General features: G+C 37.8%; 1 protein-coding gene across 4 annotated transcripts in view; it reads right to left on the bottom strand.

Annotated features, from left to right (window-relative positions):
- Positions 1-23,342, bottom strand: part of znf438 (zinc finger protein 438) — a 47,626-nt gene that overhangs the window by 6,344 nt on the left and 17,940 nt on the right. For all 4 annotated transcript variants that reach the window (XR_016147074.1, XM_089122164.1, XM_039664840.2 and 1 more), the window contains 2 exons: positions 11,446-11,518; positions 496-569 (listed from right to left, as the gene is read on the bottom strand). Coding sequence is in view for 3 of the 4 variants with exons in the window: in XM_089122164.1 (XP_088978290.1) it covers positions 496-544 (49 nt within the window). In the remaining variant the exon portion in view is untranslated. The remainder of the gene's footprint in view (positions 1-495; positions 570-11,445; positions 11,519-23,342) is intronic.

The following is a 23,342-nucleotide window of genomic DNA, read 5'->3' as shown; positions in this document are numbered from 1 at the left end:
GCCTAATTTTGTAGTATAATTATTTATGACTACTAGGAATGGGCAGATACCAGAGTATGTGACTTTTGAAGTGATTTTATTTTTCCAACTTAAGACATTTCACATTGATATAAATTCAATAACAGTTATGCACAGCCATAAAGATGGGACTCAATTTAACCAATTGTGTGATTAGTTACAGTGTTATTAATGGTGGCTCTTTGTGATCGATTCATTGGAGAACAATTAGCAAATATTCAGGATTAAGGGACGTTCACACAGAAAGCATTCTTTATTTTTATGGATAAGCTGAATGGAGCAGAATGTGTTTAACTTTAAGTTAACAAAAAATGTTTGTATGATGTACATTAAACAATTGAAAAGTACTGTATTGATTAATCTATTTGAATACTACAAAATCAGACAGCATTTTTTGTGAGTACAACTGCAACAGTATTATTAAAGACCCTAAAAGATGTGCTTCATAAGACTGCATATTATTATCTCTGTACTCACTCTGTGTGTGCGATTTCAGAGGGCTGGAACGGTGCTCTTGGGTTTTCATGTCTGCCTCACTGTCACTGAAGATCCTGAACAAAGAACAAAACAAATACAGAGAACAGAACTGAACCTCTGCTGTGTAATTAACACAATAGATTCTTTAAATTACAGTGTTTAGAGGTGTCCGTCTACGTCCCCCCCCAACCCCCTCTCGCTTTCCTGACTATCTCGATCAAAACCAGAGGACATTCCAGATGTCACGCAGACTCAGATTAGAGTCGAGGCAAAGGCAGAAAAACAACAGGAGGGGAAGGATAAGGGAGGGAAAGATGGCTAACCAAGGAGGAGGGGACCATGAATGAGCCAGGTGAGATGGGAACCAACCATAATGTGTGTGTGGTAGTGGGACGAGGATCATGAGGGGCGATGTAATTTGGCCTGTACATGAAGGTCCTCATCTGTGGCAGTGAGATAGCAGCCTTGGTGTGTGTGTGTGTGTGTGTGTGAGTGAGTGTTGAGGGGGACTATATATTAGGGAGGGGTTTGTCCAGTACCCTGTAGGTCTGAAAGGAGATGAAAGGAAGGGATCTGCAGGAGATAACAGAGGTGGACACACGGTCATTCTGGCGAGAACATCCATATCCAGCGGCCATGAGCTCTGACTGCCACAGATACACACACTTACATGCACAGCACATCTGTCATATCTCTACGCCTCTACAAACTTCCCGATCTCTAAACACAACACAGGTCTGTCGTACCATATTTTCGCTTGTTTAATCAAGCCTGTGTTGGCTAATTCTCCCGTTGTTCTGGGCAAGCTGTGAAGTCGTTAACACGTGTGAAAATAAACAAAATAGGGAAAAGATGAAGAGACAATAAACTGCACATGCTAAACATTCTAAGCCAAGTTTCTTCGGAGAATTTAACGATAACATCCCAGCTCAAAGAGAGGCTCCACTGATCTGTTTGATATGAAAACAAAAAGAGTGTTATTTCACAAATTTACCAAGGGAAGGCATTATCTGAGTATTTAGGTTTTTTAGCTCTCCTTAGTCCTGAACTACACTACCAGTCCAAAGTTTGGACACACTTGCGCATTCTTTATTACAACTTCCCACACATTAGAATAATAGTAAAGCAAACTGAAAAGTATGAGAATTATGCAGTTTAAATAAAAATGAATCAATAAATATAACACACACACGCACACACATACACAGCTAAGGGATTATTAGGAACACCATACTAATGCTGTTTGACCCCCTTTCGCATTCAGAACTTCAACAAGGTGCTGAAAGCATTCTTTAGAAATGTTGGCCCATATTGATAGGATAGCATCTTGCAGTTGATGGAGATTTGTGGGATGCACATCCAGGGCACAAAGCTCCAGTTCTACCACATCCCAAAGATGCTCTATTGGGTTGAGATCTGGTGACTGTGGGGGCCATTTTAGTACAGTGAACTCCTTGTCATGTTCAAAAAAACAATTTGAAATGATCTGAGCTTTGTGACGTGGTGCATTATCCTGCTGGAAGTAGCCATCAGAGGATGGGTACATGGTGGCCATAAAGGGATGTACATGGTCAGAAACATTGTTCAGGTAGGCCGTGGCATTTAAACGATGCCCAATTGGCATTAAGGGGCCAAAGTGTGCCAAGAAAACATCCCCCACACCATTACACCACCACCACCAGCCTGCACAGCGGTAACAAGGCATGATGGATCCATGTTCTTATTCTGTTTACGCCAAATTCTGACTCTACCATCTGAATGTCTCAACAGAAATCGAGACTCAGACCAGGCAACATTTTTCCAGTCTTCAACTGTCCAATTTTGGTGAGCTCTTGCAAATTGTAGCCTATTTTTAATATTTGTAGTGGAGATGAGTGGTACCCGGTGGGGTCTTCTGCTGTTGTAGCCCATCCACCTCAAGGTTGTGCGTGTTGTGGCTTCACAAATGCTTTGCTGCATACTGTACCTTGGTTGTAACGAGTGGTTATTTCAGTGAAAGTTGCTCTTCTATCAGCTTGAATCAGTCGGCCCATTCTCCTCTGACCTCTAGCATCAACAAGGCATTTTCGCCCACAGGACTGCCGCATACTGGATATTTTTCCCTTTTCACACCATTCTTTGTAAACCCTAGAAATTTTGATTCCAGATTGTGAAATACTCAGACCGGCCCGTCTGGCACCAACCATGCCACGCTCAAAAATACCTAAATCACTTTTCTTTCCCATTCTTACATTCAGTTTGAAGTTGAGGAGATTGTCTTGACCACGACCACACCCCTAAATGCATTGAAGCAACTGCCATGTGATTGGTTGACTAGATAATTGCATTAATGAGAAATTGAACAGGTGTTCCTAATAACCCTTAAGGTGAGTGTACGTCTATGTGGTATTTTTAATATGCTTTAAGACAAGTCAATGCCATTTCTGAGTATTTTTTGTTTCTGACATCATAAACTACCTTGTAACCAATCAGGTCAACGTGTGAGTGAGTGGAAGCAGTGCTAATTTGCATATTCATAAAACCAAGTATACTAAATGAGGCAAGGGTGTAGAGATACATTCAAGCTATTTTTAGGCATGAAGATTTTTTTTGAGGAAAAATGTTTAAATATGTAATTTTGGTGATCATAGATTACTTTTAAGGGATACTTTTAATTATTGACTACAGGGGGACTTTAAAGGAGAACTCTGGTGCAAAATGAACCTTTGGTCTAATTACACATTGGCACCTATGTACCATATATCTTCTTATTAAACGGTCTGTACACTTACAAAGTTCTCAATGCTTCCTTTTGCATGTAGGGACCCTCATTATGTTACTGTGATAGTGTGGGGCTATTTTGAGCCTAGTTAGTGGTCTTAAGTTAACTAGCGATTTTTATTTTTCATTACTCGATGCCCTATATACCAGCGTTATACGCTTAAAGTTTTAAGAGATAAAATTCTTCACATTCGATTATCATGAAAACAAATCTCAGAACGGTCGACTAGGTACCAATGTGTTATTAGACCAAAGGTTTATTTTGCGCTGGAGTTCTCCAAGTCATAGACATATAAGCTTGAGACCAGTCTGTTAAAAGTCAAGTGTGTGTGTGTTTGAGTGAAAGGTCAGTTGTCTCTCTCAGAAGACGAGACATTTTCATAGAAAACACCAAAGTTTGCTAATCTGTTTTTTAATTCCTTGTTTGAAAGAGACTGCTTCTCCACAGCAGACTTATGGACGCAACACACACACACACAAACAGCCCTGCAGTATCTTATCTTGTGACAGCCACAGCAAATATTAACCAGAGGAAATGAAAATACAAACATGCCAGTACACCGTAACACGCTTTGTACATGTACCTGCAAAAAAACTGTTCTCTGCAGGAACAATACAACAGATGTGAGTTGTCAGTCAACTAGAGCACCATATCTAAAGAACCACATGAAATAATATCAACTGTGCATAACACACGCACAAACAAACTCTTGAGTAATTAGCTGTCACCCGAGCCAATCAATGGGGAAGGGAAAAAATCTATTCCAATTTCAAAACTACAGGCTTGCCTGTACACGCAGATGTGAACTAATCAATAAGGAAAGCATCCCACATCAAAAAGAGAATACAAAACCAAAATATTCTCAATGACTGAATCATTTCATTAATTAAAGAAGCTCACCCATAAATGCTGCAGAAAACAAATTTATAGAATATCCTGGCTGTTCTTTTTTTAAAAGATGGAAGTAAGTGGGAATGAGGACTCTTGAAAAAACAACACAAAAGTATTGGATAGTTCATATGATTAATGCAGTAACCTCAAATTATTATTATTTTTTGTGAGGAATAGAATCAAATTTGTTATTCAGTGAAAACTATAGCAACTAGCAAATCTCAATAGCTTATGTGTGCATCTAAATATAGTGTCAAAATGCATCACACCAGGTTTGATTTTAAATACGATCAAAAGACCAGTGATGTTTGACTTTACTGTATGTGTGAATACTACTGTAAATACCTGCAAATGAAACATTATATGCCAATTTTGTGGTGTGTTTTTGTTAGTAAAAAATTATTTTTAAAAAATGATTTTATATGTTATATAAATCATACTTAAGCCATATTTTTCAATAAATAACATTAGCAGTAAACATATCTGGATTCTGCGGGAAAGTATGGTTGCAGGAACCAAAAGATAACCGTGTGTCAATTTCTCATAGCAGAGATTTTTTTTCTTGAAGACGCTGTGGTGAGGAGCCTCATTTCCGCAGAGCCGACCAGACAGGATGCTGTAAATCAAGGTATTGAACTTTGACCCACGGAATGCAGTCGCCAAGGGCAACTTAGTGTGTGTCACCTCCACGGTGAAGTGTTGGATAGGAAGTGACTGCGACAGCCAAAAAGATTCTCAGCACTTGGGTTGATGTTGCATGAACGTCCACAGTAGGAGGGAGCCAAGTGCTAAAATTTTGAATTTAGATGGGTAATTTTAGCTCAATTTTAGATGCTAGAATAAAGAAGTGAGAAGACAGATAGCACAGGATTTGTTTTCGATAATAGCGTTCACCCAGATGAAATGATCACGGGATGCAAGAGGAAGGCCGAGCAACCGTAATGAAAGTGTGAAAGACTGTGGCCAGAGGCTGAGTCTATGTGAGTCACCTTAAAGAACCTTTAAACAACCTTTTGCTGTTTGGTGTGACATTTGTATTCCTTAAGTAGGTCACACAGTAGAAAAGACTGCATAAACCCTCACACCCCACCTTCAACCAACTCCCATAACATCTTTTCCTTGTTTCATCATTCCAAATTTCCCAACACCTCTGTCTTTTTGCCTTTCAGTATAGGGTTGCATACGCATAGTAGGTACTAATGCTTGCTAATGCTACCTTAAAGGGATACTTCACCCAAAAATGAAAATTCAGTCAATTTACTCACCCTGAAGTTGTTGTTTTTTCTTCTGCTGAACACAAAAGATGATATTTTGAAGAATGTCGGTAAGCAAACAGTTGATGGACCACATTGACTTTCATAGCATATAGAAAGTTAGACTATGGAAGTAAATGGGGCCCTTCAACTGTTTGGTAACCCAAATTCTTCAAAATATCTTCTTTTGTGTACAACAGAAAAAACATATTCATACAGGTTTGGAAGAACTTCAACTTACGACAACATTGTTTAACATTGATAACAAGCTCTTTAAAGTTGGCTAGATTCAAATTGGCGATGTTTTATTGTTCATCAACAGAGGAAAAACAAATACGATATCATTCCTCTGTCGTTATAGCTGTGGTGTGGACTTTCCTATTCTCATAGAATAAGAAGTTTAGTAATTATTATTATTATAGTTATCTTTCTTGGTGTGAATGGGCCTTGACTCACTTAGTACCTTTGGCTTAAATAAAAATAAATAAATAAAAACTTACAAAAGGTAACAGGAACAAAAGAGAGAAAAACAAAGCAAGGAAGGCCAATTTTACAGGAACATAGACAAAAAGACAAAGACCTGCATCAAGTTTTCCTGAGTGATGGAGGGTGTGGTTAAAGAGCTCTGTCTTCAACCCTGTGTCTAATATCAGAACAGACAGGCCAGGGAAAAGAAGCCTGTTATAATATGCACATTTTTAATGTTAGAGAATATGAAACTGAGCATCAAAGCTTATGCAGATACTCCTGCCTCAGTACTTGTTCAGGTCTGGAGACCCCAGGGAGTTGAGAGTGAACTCGGTAGCTTTAAAGAAGTAATAAGACGAGCAACGGTTATCTAGATAGGGTAGAGCCAAAAAGGAAAGTCTGTTTGCACATAAACACGGTTGTGTTTGCATGTGATCAGCGGCCAACGTTGCTTTTATATCCACAGACACAAGTGTATTCTCACTCTCTGCTCTCAGGGTTAAAGGGATAGATCACTAAAAATGATAATTCGGTCACCATTTACTCATGACGTTCCTTTTTTCGTGACTCTTTTCCAAAAATAAGATGATACCAAACGCATCAGAAAAGTAGCCTTTTACACAACTACACAACGTAGAATATGAGCTATGAGATATCATTTCTGCCGCTTGACAGCGCCTTGTCAACATTAACCTACATTGTATAAAAGCAGCGTGAACAATCTGGTGAGTAAATGATGGCAATTTTTATTTCGGGTGAAGTATCCCTTTAAGCTTCGGCATGCAGTTTTACCCTCTGTCCCTCTGAAATCTCGCAGGAATCATGCACATTGTGTTCAACAAAGGCACCAGTTGTAAATCTAGACTTCAGAGCGTGTGTCATGTGATGGAGGAGCTGTCTCTCATTTCCCTGCCATAGAGAGGGTTTCTCTGATATCGCAGCTGTTTCTCTGATGAGTTGGAGAATCTGGGAAACATTGTCTGGCGAGATCAAAGTGAAGCGGGGCTGTAATTACCACGGTAACCAACAGTAAAGCTGTTAAATTAAGCAGGCTCAACCTTCAGTCTGTTAATGAGAAATTTCTCTCCACTCATTAGAGAAGGCATTTATGAGGCGAGACAAAACCGCACACTGGGGTCTGGAGAGTTATTTATTGATTGAAGGCATTTATCATACCTAAACATTCAGTAAATAAAGTGTTACGCAGTTACACCGAAACTAATCAGGTCAGAGCTACTCTACTGTATAAGACTACACTAAAGCCAGATTCAATTAATCAAAACAAAAGAAAGAACATTCAAAATCCCTTCAGAGAAACTTCCCAAGGTCCAATTTGCCTGAGAAAATGGTAAAACTACATTGACACAAGGTTCACTAGTGACAGACTGATCTCATGAAATGGCGTATGTATGACACCCCAATTCGTATTTCAATTTTTGCCGTGCTATCAGCACGCACAATCTTGTTTATCAACGCCATTGACTTAACGTTACATTACTGCATATACTGTATAAATATATGAACTACCCCAACCCCGTCTCTAAACCAACCCATCTCTGGGGTTAATAACATTTATGAGTCTCCCCCTACCATCCTAGGAAAAAAATATCGCTCCCCAGATGTAGATCAACAGTTAGCTTCGTTTCGCTCGGACATTTAACGGCGTGTACAAACACGCAGAATCACTCGAACATTTAATGGCATTGACATACACTAAAAAGATGGCGGTTCGTGAACATACACGCGCATAGCTCAAAATGCGTATAGATAACAGGCCACTTGACTTGAAAGTGGTGTGTATGTTTACGCAAAGTCATGATGCCATGTTGCTCACTGCGTGCTGCACAGCTCTGGTGGATAAGAGGAGGAGTGACGACAGTGGAAGAGGAGAGAAGGCCAGGCCTGGGAATTTAAGTTGTGTTTTGTCTGTATGGGCAGCAGTTGGCTATGAACTTGCACCTGCTGTTTACTTTCGTTTTATTTATTTAAAAAACTGCCTTTTACCGTTAGCGGTTCCCCCTTCTTACCTGCACCATTATCTTTGATGCATATATATTTATTTAAAAGCATTTTAAATAGCACATTAAGATAAAACACTTGGAAAAATAATAGGCTACTTCAAGAGGTAAGGCCTAAGCTTTTTATTTTACGTCAGATGCGTTTTCTTTGGTTCACGGTCAGTCAGGGAAAGCGCAGAATTGACCACTCAAAATACAAACATTGCGCGGGAGTATTTTGAATTAGAGATAAAATAGAAAAGTTTTAATGTAAGCTGTGCCATTTCAAACTTGCATAATTCCATTAGAGCCACGCATAACCATATTCAGGATATGCACGTAGGTGTGATAGCTGTAGCAAGCAAATACCCTTTGCATATTCATTTCGATTCCGAATAAATAATCAAGCTTAGATTCAGAATTAGAATGAGCTTTATTCATGTGTGCGGCATTTATTATGTGATTTGACTGTTTGATTCATAGATTAAGTGTTCAAATGGATCATATATACACAAGTCTTTAGAGGGTTTCTTTCTTTTAGACTAGTAGGTAACAAAACTTCTGCTGAAGTGATGCACACATCCCTATTTGAGCAGTCACAATTACAGCAGCGCAGCTTTAAAACATTTCCAATAGACCTAAAGCTTTGAAAGCACAAGTTTTTAATCTGGTATTAAATATCATCAAATTTCCATTTTTTTGTTTTGAAAATGGGACTGAAACAGCTGTCTATTTTATAACGAGGTCGATGGTAGCAAAGGGAGTTCTCGGATCTCCTGAGAGGCTCCAAAAGGGATTTGTCAAGGCCTTGGTCGCTCATTGACTGTAAACACAGGAAATGTACAGCTGGATTCAGAACCTAATACTGTAGACTATGCTATACACCACATCACCCCCCAAAAAAACATGACTAGACCTAAATACATTTCACCATGTTGCCTCGAAAGTGAGTGAAAAGCATCAATGATGCACAAAGAATGAGACTGTATGCCAAGTAATGACTACAACAGCTCCCCATTGAGACTTTATAATGACTGGTAATGAAGCACCATGACCTATCAATAACAGCTTAGCATTATTGCAGTGGGCTGCAGTGTAGGGCTGTAGTAACAGCAGTCCCAGCAAATCTGACCTCAACTATATCAACTTAAATAAAGATCAACTGTGTCACTGAGCCACGAGAGAATAAGAATACTCTAGGAAACAAGGTCAAGTGATTGTTTTATACAATGAAATATAAAACTGATTTGGCAGCCGAAGAGCAACAACAGCAATGGCAATGACATTTTAACCATGTGTGAGCCAGGGATTTCCAATCCTGAACCAACACCTGAACCATCAAAATTGTCAAAGTATCCATTTAAGCTTAAGAATTTGTTCAGCTGATTGAAGACAACTTTTTTTAATGATCTTGTCTATAAAAGGAAGATTTGAGATCGGTCTGTTATTGCTTAAAATGGTCTTATCCAGATTGCTCTTTTTCAGGAGGGCCTTGACAACTGCAGTTTTTAGGGAGTTTGGAAAACTCACAGACTAATAAAGGTCTTACTGGCATACTAAAAACTTCCAGGCAGGTATTGAGGCATGTTGGAGCTAAACTCTGTAGGACAGTAGCCCTCCAGGACCGAGTTTAGACACCCCTGGTGTGAGCTTTTTCAGTAAATCACACCGTATGGTCAGTAAAGTTTAAAAGGTGTGATCACAGTGATATTTTTGGTGGCATTTCGCCAGCAACCTGGGCGACCATCTTAAACACATTGCAAAATCTGTGTGGCCAAATCTTTCTTATTTTTTTCTTATTTCAAATATGCTTATTTTTGTATAATTATATTAATATTATACTTTTTAATTAAATTCAATACATTTAAGTGATACGGATTTTTTTTTTATACATCAATAAAATAACACTTAAGGGTTCACTGTATAAATTATATATGAATCTGTGTTAAAGCTGTGTTTTGTTGTTTGATTAATGTTAATGACTCAGCAGCAGGTATATATAGGCTGCTGTCACTTTAAGACTGAATGCACAGATCCAATATAATGATACACATCTGATTTCTTTCTCAACTCTCTTATGTTCATTAAATTGGCGTACTGGCCATCTGGAGCACCGGGACTTTTCCTGGTGGGCCGTTGGCCAATGTGGGTCTGCCACCCGATACACACAAATTAAAAAAAAAAAAAAATATCACAAAATCATAAAGATAAATCATAATTGAGAGAGTCGATCGTGTGGGTGCGGCCGACAAAGAGTGTGTTTTGTGTGCATAGTGTGTTGCCCTCCCTCCCAGTTAATTAGTTTGGTCTACTCCATTGGGTATCTTGAAACACACCCCCTTTCACGTCTAATTGATCTGTTACAGTGCATTTCTCTGAGCAGGTAATTACAAATAATTGTCCATGGATAAGAAAATAAAAGGTGGAGGTGAAAAGTTGTTCCGAGCATTAAAACATTTTTTTTTTAAAACAATCCAATATTGTTTTCTACCAAAAACGTGTTCCTTGTTTTATGTTTTAAAACTTTAACTTAATAATTACATAATTTAAGAATGTGATGATCCTCTATTGTTTAAAATTAGATAAGTTGCATGTGATAGTGTTTTAGAGAAATTTAAATTAGCAACTAACCTTTAGATTTTGTAGCTATGTTTATTGCAGATAGGACCAACTTACACAATAAGTTTGCTCCTTTTTTTCCATGTGGCTTTCTGGGCAGGTTTTATGAGTATTAATATTATTTGTCTTTGGCTATTTTGCTTTGTACTTTACACTAACAGATATTTACAGATAATGCTGAATAATCCCTAATCTGTTTTGTCTCCTTTAAAGGAATCATTTCATCTACACACAAACTCTGTTTCTCATACATACACAAGCTCATTCAAATGCACATACACACACAAGCCATCTCCTACTCCTCATAAAACTCTGCTGAATATATTTTCAAAAATATAAATATTTTCATTCAGTTTGCTTCCCTTTGTTTTACAAATATAACCTTATATATGTTGCGTTACTTAAAATAAATGTTTAAATAGCATTTATTTTTGTATTGTGTTATATTTTTATGCCATCAGTGGTGTTAAAAACTATTCTGCACATTAATGAGCCAATATATTATGTGGTGGGCTGCTGTGGGCCAGAAAGTCCGGCAGGGCCACTTTTTGGTCCCAGTCCGCCCCTCTTCTCAGCTCATATTTTCGGACTTTCTGCCAAAAAACGAAATTTGGGTGCATCCCTAATATACAGCTTCTTAAACAAGAAAAAAAAAAGTAGCGTTAGACTTGGATTTTGTCCAACATGATTTGACTGGATAGTTGGATTGATGTAGGATTGATGTAGTGATGTAGGACAGGTTGCAGGAGAGGAGGAAGTACTGTCCATATTTTTGATTAAGAGTAAGAGGGCAAATCAATTCTAAAAAATATAATGTGCATGGATAAATTATTGATAATAATAAACACTGCAATAATCTATAAAAATATATATATACGAATGATCAATTTTGATTTCTTGGGGACTTTCATGGAGCATAATAATAGCACAATAGACGTCTGTAAGATGTTCATATAAATACCCAAAGAATCTTCAGCGTCTCTGTCCCAAGACGGGCCAATCCTCCTCTTCTCCTTCCACAGCCCTCTGCTCACCTGAAACAACCACAAAACAAACACAGTTAAAGCCCATTTACACTTCGTATCGATCGGAAAGCTGTCCAATTGGGTATGCACAAACCATTTACACTCGGCTACATAAATGTGTCTCCACAAATCAGATATAAATCTCATCTACTACTCCCATGCTATATGTAAACATAGTTCACTCCTGTGATGATGCTAAACCCAGCCGGTGAAATCTTCCACATCATATGGAATAAGTATTTGAGATTTGCGGCCATTCTTTCTATGTATCTCATCCATGCTGTCACAGACTTTAAGACTAAACTTTACATGTGCGACTTACACAAGCAGAGGCATTTACATTTGGTCTTTTCATGATCCTGTAAGTATCCAATTACAAAAAAAGGATTAAATGAATACCCCTGCAAAGGACCTTTTAACCACATAATGTGTCGAGCACACAGAAAAGATAGTTTGACACTAAATAAATATTAATAAGAAATAAATTATTCACTTGACATTCTTGATCCATAGTGACTACCGTTGTTAGACACTCCCTTGTGAAACAGGGGGAAAAAAAGGATAGAGAGTTTATTCACCTGTACGCTAATTCAGCACAACTATGTCTTCAGCCTCTGTGAGCATCTAAGACAGCAGAGATAAACAGTTCCAACACCTTCTTTTGATTTCGAAGCGGGGCTTACTAATACGCAAGTACACAAACATGCTCTTGCACACTGCTTCTCTAAATCTTCAGCTGTAAATTATGAATGTTCTGAGTGTAACGGTGTGATAGACAAGAGCCCTGGAGTCCCATCAGGGTAAAACACAAAGCTTACGTCCCTCAACTTGGATGTGTGTGTGTGTGTGTGTAAGGGTCAAACGGAGTCAGCACCACACAAGGACACAAGCAGATGCTGAAGCACTCAGTCAATAACGTTTAGCCCCCCAGACACCGTTGACCTCACCGGGAGGTCTGTATGAAATCGCTCTTTACCGTCTGTATGACTATAATCTGCTGTACAGCCAAGGGAGAAATGATCTCTTTCTACGATGTATTACTGAGGTTTGCTTATTGATTATTCATAATGCTTCACAAAGTGGCTCTCTATGTCTCTGAATAATGTATAAGAGACTCAAACACATGGTATTAAAATAAAACGAATCAACTTTAGGGCTTTTATTTGTGAAGTTTTGGAAAGTGGGACATCCTGTGTTTTTGTAATGATTAGTATAATGAGCAACGTGAGAGTAGGATGTTGGTGTGACGATGCGGATTCATTAATCATATTAAATTGGCTTGCATTGATTGTTCATCTAAGTGATAATAAGAGCATTTAAAAAGAGCTTAAACTGAAGTTCATGTGCCAAATGAGATGAGGCCAAATATCTACCGTGCAGTGCTGGCAGCTGCCATAAATAACAAAACAACAAGAACTCTGCAAATGGATTTCACTTACAGTGCATGAACTGTGCTTCTATAACAAGAATTTATGGTGAAAACATACCAGATTTTTATTTTCGGAAGAAAATGTCCGTAGTGCTTGTCATGCATGTTGTAATGGAAGTCTATGAGATTTTCTCGCCTGTTTATGTCTATGATTGCTTTGGAAAAAGTCATCATATACGCTACCGTACAAAAGTTTGTGGTTGGTAATATTTTTTTTTTAATGATTTAGAAAAATATTTTATGCTCACAAAGGTTACATTTACTACATTTTTGAGGGAAAACAGTAATATTGTGTAATTCTATAAGATAAAATAATGTTTCCAATGTAATCTGAATCATCAGCAGTCATTACTTCAGTCTTTTTTTATATCTTTTTTTTATACTGATGATGTAGTTTAGTGTTTCACCACTGTATGACACTCTCACCATTCATCTCCACTGTCAATATCACAATCATATCTGCCAGTTAGCTCCAATAGAAAAGTAAAAGCACATCCTTCTAGTCACGCTTGGAGCACAAATGCTCTAAAACTTGGGGGTTTTGCCTTAATGAAAAAAAAAAAAAAAAAAACATTTACCCAGCCTCATGTTGTCAGGTCCTGTCGGTCAGTAAATAATCAATTTTCATTTTTGGGCCTACTATTCCTTCACACATACAGTAAATGACCCATCATGTACCCAATGGCAAAAGGCCAAGCCACCTCCAAATGTAAACAATTACTCTTTGATTAAAGCTTTCCTCTTCAAACATTGCGTAGTGTTTACTCCAATAGAGCTGGCGATAAAATATCAGCAGACGGCCAAGTCTGTTCAGGTATGTGCGTTTGTCCACCAAAATGGTTTTCAGTGAACATGTTTATCTCGGGCACACACACACTTTATAAGCAGTCCTGTGATGTGACCTGGAGTCTGTAATTGCATATATAGGCTGAACAGTGTGATGTGTGTGACTCCATACTGCATCATTGCTCAGTGTGGCTTCATGATACAGACACAGGCTTTTTTTTCCTTTTTGTCCAACTCCAACCCTTAAAACTGCAGTCCGTAGCTTTTTGGCGGTAAAAAATTATCCAAAATACATATTTGAGAAAATACATAACCAGCCAGTGTTAAAAACTATCTGCGTGTAATTCTAGTGGTAATGGTGGATTTCCGCGGGAGATTCGAGCATGTATCATTTGCACGGTTTTGCGTGATAAGCAATTTTTAGATTTAATCAGCGCGATTTACTGCAATGTCAGAACCAGAAGAAAAGTGGATGTTTCTTACTAGTTCAGATGACATTTTCAAGTAAAAATTATTATGTTGCTCATACTTCCAAAAAGAATAATCTGTGATTCTGAATGCCAGTATCCACACCGGTGCGGCGACTGACAGCCTCACACTCTCCTCAAACATTGTGTTCATCCACGCTGTGCGCTGTCGAAGCACAACTCACGTAAAGTTGATAATTCCGCAAATAACCGCAATTGCATATTTCGAACAGAGATGGCGACAAAGAGGAAAAACTGCGGATTGCAGCTTTAAGTATGACTAAAAACACTCGTCTGATTCCGATTATGTCAGCACTCACTAGCAAAAAAGTTGCTCAGCTTGACTTTAGTAGAAGTCCTTCATGTAAATCTGGCAATTGTTACACTGAAAGCTTGATCATGGTAAGGTTTTAACAGCAGCAGACAAACATCATTCCGATATTGAAAGTAAAATATTATATAATAAACATTTAACATGCCATAAAACACATTTATAGAAAAAACACTTTTAACATCACAGTACAATGCAGCAGCCTTTTCATAGTCTCTCACTGTAATAGCTGTCAACAGATCACTGAATAAAACAGCAGCAGGTGTTTTTGTTGTCGTTTAAAAACACTAGTTTAGCAACAGACAAACAGATTTAACAGGGTATGGTTAGAAGTGCACACAGCTGTACCCAGGCCTAAATTAGACCAGACTGACTGCATGTCAAAAAGAGAAGCAAAATTATAGCCTTCAACCCTCGACTCTGGTATTAAACTTAAATTGGAGAGCTTCAGTGATGTCATTATTACCAGCCATGTGACCGAAACGGAAGAGGCCCTGACTACACCAATAATGTCTAATGAAAAGTCTTTTTTAAAAAGCAAATTTATTATAATGGGATTAAAATATGGATATTTTTAGGGTTAAATTAGCTTATCATTTATGACCCTGGATCACAAAACCAGCATGGGTATATTTGTGGCAATGGCCAAGAATATATTGGATGGGTCAAAATTATCGATATATATATATTTTTTTTTTTATTACCAAAAATCATTAGGATATTAAGTAGATCATGTTCCATGAAGATATTTAGTCAATTTTCAAGTGTAAATATATAAAAAACATTTATTTTTGTGCGTGAATGCAGCAATTCCGAACATAAATGTGGAACTTTAAAAGGCGATTTTCTCAAATTTAGATTTTTTTGCACTCTCAGATTCCAGATTTTCAAATAGGTTTGAAATACTTGCCTAAAATAGTATTATATATTATTGTAAAAAATATTTACATTTTTAAAATATGCATAGGTTGACTTCATATATATATATATATATATATATATATATACTATTTTTCAAAAAAGTGGGAGCAAACAGCGGCAGGAGTGCGATGGAAACCTGTTAGTAAACCATTCTGATTTGAGTCGACAGAGGCAAAACTATTGTGTACTAAGGTGTACACAATGGTACACCTTATTTTAAATACATGTTCAGAATTTTACTTTAATGATGTGAAATGATATATAAAAATAAAAAATAAAAGTTTATAATTTTACAAAAAGGAAATAATAAAAATAAGTGTATTTGTAATGCAAGTGTAAGTTGTAATGTAAGTTAATAAATGAAGACGCTATATACAATTATGTTCACCAATGAATAGTTTAAAATAAGTAAGAAAATATTTATTCAATATAATAATAATTAAATTTAATAAAAAGTTTAGTTTTTTAAGAATAGAAATCAAAAGTGACCACAAGTGGTTAGAGCATAAAAAGTAGACAAAACGACCCAATGAATCTTGATTTTGGTACAGGTTCTCGATGCCAACATCCAGCAGTTTAAAAAGAAAACCCTAAGCTGTTAAGAGTCAGGACTCAGCAAGACCATTATCGGTTCAAGAGTCAACTCTACCAATTAAGCTTATTCACCTCAATATAGATACTGTATCTGCCCTTGTTTCTCACACAATGGGTCTACTAGTAGGTCTTTGTAGAGTCACTGGAGATTCATGTCTTTACAAAAAGGCCTTTGCTCCGTCCATTTGCACTGTGAGTGCTAACAGCCGACAGCTTTCATTTCCTCACTTTTGTGTGAGTGTGTGCATGTGTTTGAAAGAGAAGATCTGCAGCGCTGTATGTGAATAATAGATTCAGGCCCGCGGGTTCCCTTCAGTGAGCTCTGCCTGTTTAAGTGAGAGTAGCCTACGGAGACATCTATTACCCTCCTGTCTGTCTCTCTCCCTCTCACTTGTTCTCAAGCACCACATTAAAAGGCAAAAAAAAAAAAATGTTTCCCTTTTCAGAGCAAGACAAGGTCTAACAGAGTACAAAATCAAACGGCACATCCCTCTGGGAGTTGAAATAAAAACCTCAATCCAGTTTTCGAAGCTATCTTGATTATGTATTTTTTTCCACTTACAGGAACATTTACTCTTTCACTGGTGCTAGGAAGTGGCAGACTGGACCTAAGAACAAAGCCCCCCCACTGATTGGCCGATTAAAGACAAGACTGATCGGCTAACCACCAGAGAGTGGGTCGTCAACAGATCAAACTGACGCCCGAATGCATATGGCGCTAAAACTGCTGCATTCAGCCAACAGAGAAAATGAAGACAGGATAGGAGAAATCAAGGAAGAAAGAGGAAGATGGAATAACAGAGGAGAACAGGGAGGAGAAATCCCTGCAAATTGATCCCATAGAGACCCTCAAGGTTTCATTTAAGAACCTGGATTAAGCCCTCCAACAAATCACAGGATGTGAGGTAAGAGAGAGAGAGAGAGAGAGAAATATGGGGGATGTGAATGAGAGATAATATATCCTCTGGCTCACATGGAAAACCCCAGTGCTGATAGAACACCATCCCAGTGATAGAAACTAGGTTACAACTTCATCAATGTTGAAAATAATCCAACGCTTTGAAAAGTTTTCAGGATAATACAATGGCTTAAAGCGTTATGCAGAAACTCCTCTGCAAAGTCCAGGAAATTAATATTTTAAAGAGTCTCTTTTTTCAAATGCATTTGATTAAAACAAGTGCCATATGTACATGAACCAGAAGCCACTTTCATGACAATACAGACCAGAGCAGAGTATTGAATTTCTAGAGGGATTTTGTCATAGAACAAGATATAAAATACCACACGTATTTATGAGCAACTCATAATTGTCTCCATTCAATTATAGTTTTAGGAGACTTTTGATGTTCCAGATCAATAAGATGTATAAAGGAAATATAGAGGAAATAGAGGTATATACACTCAAAAAAAAAAACATATTTAGATGTATCGAAATCGCCTTCCATTGCGATTTCCCGTATATCTAAATATTTTTAGTGAAAGGTAAAACTTCGAAATCTCTGTGTAAACAATGCGTGACATAGACGCGCGAGAGATCACTTCCGGCGTTACGTCTGGAGACGGTTCACTTCGGTTCAGTTGGACATCTGATTCAGATCAGTTCGACGGCTGTTAACAAGAGGTAAAAACGATATAAATACTGTTTGTTTCTCACACAAACCGCTCGTTTCGTGTCTTAGGCCATCAGTGTGTACTTACATTCACGATTCATTCAATTATGTTTAATTTTGACTTCTCTGTGCATACTCTTTGAGGTGGACCCCCTAAACCTGCATTATATGACTGACAGACAACACCGGTTTGACCGAAAAATGTCAAAATTGAAAATACTGTGGAAACAAAGACACCTACATCTTGGATGCCCTTGAGGTAAACTAAAACATAACAAAAATTAATTTTAAAGTGAACTATCCCTTTAAATGTTTAAATGACATTTTTAACCCAACATTTGGGTTTGTCCATATTTGACCAAAAGATGGGTTAAAACAACCCAGCATTTTTTAGAGTGTGAAACTATAGAGTATATATACATAACTCTAAGAGGTTCTTCAGAACTTGTTTACGTCTTTGTTTCCAGTTGGCACTCTAGTAAAATGTAGAAGACAGCCAATCAGATTGGACATCGAGAAGATGTCCGCCAGATCTCACCATACTGTGAGAAATATGCTTCACACAGTTGGTGAACTGTCTGATGTTTTCAGAGCACTCAAATGGCTGCAGTTTGGACAAAATGTTAGTAAAAACACATGCATCTGAAGGATGAGGAACATGGAGTGAGACTGTGTGAAAAACATGAGCAGGAGGGGGGAATATAAATGCTGCTGTCCCGTGAGAGCCATAACACTCTGATGGAGTTCCTGTTGGTGGAGCTCAACAACACACGATCCTCATGATGCTGGGGGATTTTCGGTCTATATTTGTTTGTTTGCCCACCTACAGGTCCTGGGCAAAACCCTTAAAAGCCTGCAACTATGAAACTATGTCATGTTCTGTGTGTCTAGTTATTGAGCAGCGGTAGTTTCCACAGCATGACGTGGTTCTCTGGTCTGGCAGATAAACGCTGCAGTTTGACTTCCTTCAGCACTGCTATGATGGATGGCCGACACTCAACATGAATAACTAAACAGCCTCATAAATTAGCCAATCACTACTAATACCATTACACCCACCCTCACACTCTGCCAACAACCCACCCACTTATCCGGCTGCCCAAGCTTTTCTGCTGATGTCTGTATTGTGCTTTAGTATCCTGAGCATTTAATTACAACTATTGGAATAGGATTCCACATACTAAAATCAAATGCATGGAAAACAACAGGGGAAACGATGTGAAAGGCATTCGCCATTAGTAAAAGCTACAGGTGACCTCACTGTGAAGCAGTGAGAGATGTCACACGCTAAGCGTAGTAAATTGATTGTCCCCAGAGCAGCCATATCATTATAGCTAATTCTCAGTGAAGAGGTGCAAAATGTAAAAATGAAATCACAATACAGGCCAAGCTGATTTATATATACAGTGTATACACACATAACATATACATAGACACATATATACATGTGTGTTATTAATTATTATACATAAAATAAACAATTGATTATTACAACCGAAACAAATATGTAAATACTGAAACCGTTATGGTTGTGTCGGTATTGACGATTTAACTTTATTTTGCCCTTATCTTAAAGCTCCGTAGCTTTTTGGGGGTTACAAATTATCCAAAATACATATTTAAGAAGATACATAACCAGCCATTGTTCAAAACTATCTGCTTGCCTTAGCTCGATTCAAAGAGGTAAGCTTGTAATAATGTTTTTAACTCCAGTGGTACTGGTGGATTTCCGCAGGAGATTTGAGCATGTCTTTGCGTCATTACGTCACATCTGTACTAGGGCTGTGCAAAAATTAATTGCGATTAATCGCATCCAAAATAAAAGTCTGTGTTTACTTAATATATTTGTGTGTGCTGTATATAATTATTTTGTACATATAAATACAAACGCATGCATGTATATATTTAAGAATTATTTGCTCTTAAATTCTGTATACATATATAAATACATAATCTATATTATATAAATATAAATATTTTATATATGAATAACACATTTTCTTAAATATATACATGCATGTGTTTGTATTTATATATACAAAATAATTACATACAGCACACACAAATATATTATGTAAACACAGACTTTTATTTTGGATGCGATTAATCGCAATTAATTTTTGCACAGCCCTAATCTGTACACATAAAGAAGGAGTCTCGGCTAGTATTATCTATGTTGTGTGTGAGGATGCTGGAGGTGGAGCCTTTTCTCACAGCACTTGATATGATTAAACTTATCAATTTGATGGCGAATGCAGAAAGGTTCAAACGATAATCACCAGTGACAACAGATTCACCCGCTGTAAAGTGCAAAAGACTTCGTTCGGACTTTGGAGCGGCTGCGGCAAAAAAGAGACTGCAACCGGACCCATGCAAAAACAAGCATACATATCGGAAGGACATTACATGTAGTCACGCAATGCTGACGTTGTTAACATTAACAATTTGAGAACAAAGTATCATTTGCACAGTTTTGCATGATATAACTTACAAGGGATTTTTTGATTTAATCAGCACGATTTACTGCAATATCACAACCAGAACAAAAGTGGATGTTTCGTACTAGTTCAGATGAGATTTTCCGGTGAAAATTATTATGTTGCTCATACTTCCAAAAAGAATAATCTTTGATTCTGAATGCCAGTATCCACACCTATGCGGCGACTAATAGCCTCACAGTCTCCTCAAACATTGTGTTCATCCACGCTGTGCGGTATCAAAGTACAACTCACGTAAAGTTTATAATTTGGCGTATGCCAGATTTCGAAGAGAGATGGCGACAAAGAGGAAAAACTGCAGACTGCAGCTTTAAAAATGTTGGACCAATGTATATGATTTGTAAATCCATGTACACTAATTTGATTTATTTTATTTGAAACTGATAGACTCAAAAGTAAAATAATACAAAACAAATAGACAAATCCAGGATCGGTAAATACGGTTTCACATTATGTAACATTTAAGTACAAAACAGCAAAGCTATTACAAATCCTAGAGTTCGATTTTAAACATAGTCCACACCAACTATAACTATTTTAAATATAGACCACACATAAATTCAATTCTATAGCAATGCAACAAATTGCTCGGGAACAGTAAACATCTAAACTCCTTATATTGACATTAGCCAGCTCTCTGCTCTCTGACCAGCGAGTGGATTAAAAAAACAGCATTCACCCCTGTGTTAATGAGAAACCGAAAGCACCATGTAATGATAATCACTTCCTCTCGAAAAAAAGGCTGGTGGGATATGGCAGTCTAAGGACTAATGCTGACTCATGACTTCCGTTTTTGTGCATGCTGTCTTATTTTGTCACCGTTTTACTGCAACTTCCTGAATGTGTTAAAGCAGCCAGTGTGGGTATGAAAGTGAGTGTGAACTATTCCATGGGTAAATGAAAACCAATTTAACTCAATTAACTTATTTGTCTATGCTTCAATTGAGGTATATTACGCATCATAATTTTTAATTTGGCTCTTTTTGGAAATTTGGAAACAATTCTGGGTTAGGCCGAATATAGTCAAGCTTTGGCCGATGAAATAAAAGAGGCCCAGTCTCTCAGATTGCTGTCTGGAGGAGTAAAATTCACTGTCGTCATGAAGACAGACCTCATTATTGTCCTTGTAAGAATGTAATGTCTAAATATAAATGAGCATTAGGAAGGAATCCCTTGTCCTCTTCTGTGACTGCCTTTTCTCTCTTTGTTTAAAATAAAAACATGGCTACACATACAACATATGCTCTCTTTCACAATAGTATGTAAAAGGACGAGAAGTACCAAACTACATTTGCAGAACGTGGGCTTGAATGAGAAAGGAAGAGACTCTCAGATCAAGCTGCAGTGTCATAATCACACATGCTGAAGCAGCAGAGGGCGAACATCTCAATCGCTATCAGCTGCTCTGCTCTACGGCTTTATTTAGCCGTGGGAGTTAGAAGGATATCCGGTGGGTGGCGGCCACTTCCTATGTGTGACCGCAGGTTAAGCTTTGGTCACAGGTTTGTGTAGTTCTGCTCGGAAGCAGGTAGCATACACAGTGTCTCATGTTACTTGGCAGGAAAAGTGCTGTATACTGATTGCAAAAAGAGCAAGACAGCCACAGCGTTTTAATACTGGCAGTTTGAGAAATCTTTTTACAATGCATTACTGATTTCCTCAGCAAATATAGAGTTGGGAACCAAAAAAAATATTGGTTTTCGAAGATTTTGTCCTCAGGAATTGATTGGATCGTAGAAGGTTGGCCGTTGCTAAATAGATGCAGATCTGAATGCCAGTTTGCAGTCAGTTGTGGAGAGGACATTTAGTCGTACCCTCCGCGAGACATACGTCATGAAGCAAGCAGATGTTTTGAGAGAGAGGGACATTTTTGGTTAAAGATTGAGAGTGCACAATTAAAAAAAATAAAAAATAAATAATAATAATAATATATATTAGGGGTGTGCATGGGTAATTCATTCATTAGGGGTGTATGTGCATGGGTAATTCATTCATAATATACATTCTGTAAAAAAAATTATAATTGTGAATTTTGAATTCATGGTGACAGACAGAGTCTTTCAGGATTCTGCACAAGTTAAATTGCTTAAGATAACCCTCCCAAACAATCTAAGGTAAAGACTGGGTTCGAAAACTATTGCCTTGGCCAAAATGTTTCGATTTCTCCAAACACTATTTAAAATGTAGTTGCTTTTTTGTGACGTGAAGTAAAAACTATTGCCTTGGAGTGGTGCAGGACTGCAGGGATGATGTCAAACCCCAGAAGACTAATTCCCCCCCTGTTCCCTCAAGATGTCCCTATGGTGTTTTATAATGGGATTTTTCAAATTGACGAGTAAAATAAGGTCTGTGGTAAACATAACTTGATGCACAGAATTGCACAGATTGCACAGAATCACACTCCAAACGTTCTTATCTAGTTAATAAGAACTTTTTAAAAAAAAAAAAAAACATAACTGCTTCAAAATGTGCGTATTCCATATGGGTGTATGGTTCACGTTGTAGAGGAAAACATTCAAGTACTGTCAAGTTTATTTACCACAGACCTTATTTTACTCATGAAAAAACATTATAAAACCCCATAGGAAAATCTCAAGGGAACCAGTGGCGAATTAGTATTTTACCGGGATTTTGACGTTATCCCTGCATCACTCTATTAGCTAAAGTTAAAATGCAATGAAACATTAAAAAAAACACAATCTTTCATATCCTGTTCAAATTAACCCCACCTGTGCAGACAGGCACCTAAAACAGAGAAGTGCTGGGTTCATCTCTATACGGATCTGCTCAGTCAGTTCTGCTCGTCGTTCTGGTATTTGGCTCTGGCACAGCAGGGGGGCAGCAGTGACTTGACTCTCTTCGCCGTTTAAGAGGTTTCAGAGGCTGGGAATGATTACTGCTCATGGGGCAATTAGTCAGTACACCACAGGACTATATTTAGACCATCTCTGCAGGTCTATCACTGGGTCAAGCCCAAATAACATTGCTCTGTTTGTTCCGTTCTGTCCCGGTTTCTATTTTCAAAGACTAGTTGTTTTTTTTGGTCAAAGTGGGGGTGATCGCACATCTAAACCTCTCTCCCTCTCTCTCAGTCCATCTGTCAGGTGCTCAGAGAGACAGAGAGAGAGTTGGAAGAGAATCTGTGGGAAAAGATAGCGAACGCGACAAAGAGGAGGGATGAACAACAGGATTATAAA

Source organism: Pimephales promelas, chromosome 17 (genome assembly GCF_988280905.1).
Source record: "Pimephales promelas chromosome 17, fPimPro1.hap1.1, whole genome shotgun sequence".
NCBI lineage: Eukaryota > Metazoa > Chordata > Actinopteri > Cypriniformes > Leuciscidae > Pimephales > Pimephales promelas.
The sequence above is the reverse complement of the archived record's forward strand: the minus strand, read 5'-3'. Positions and strand labels throughout refer to the sequence as shown.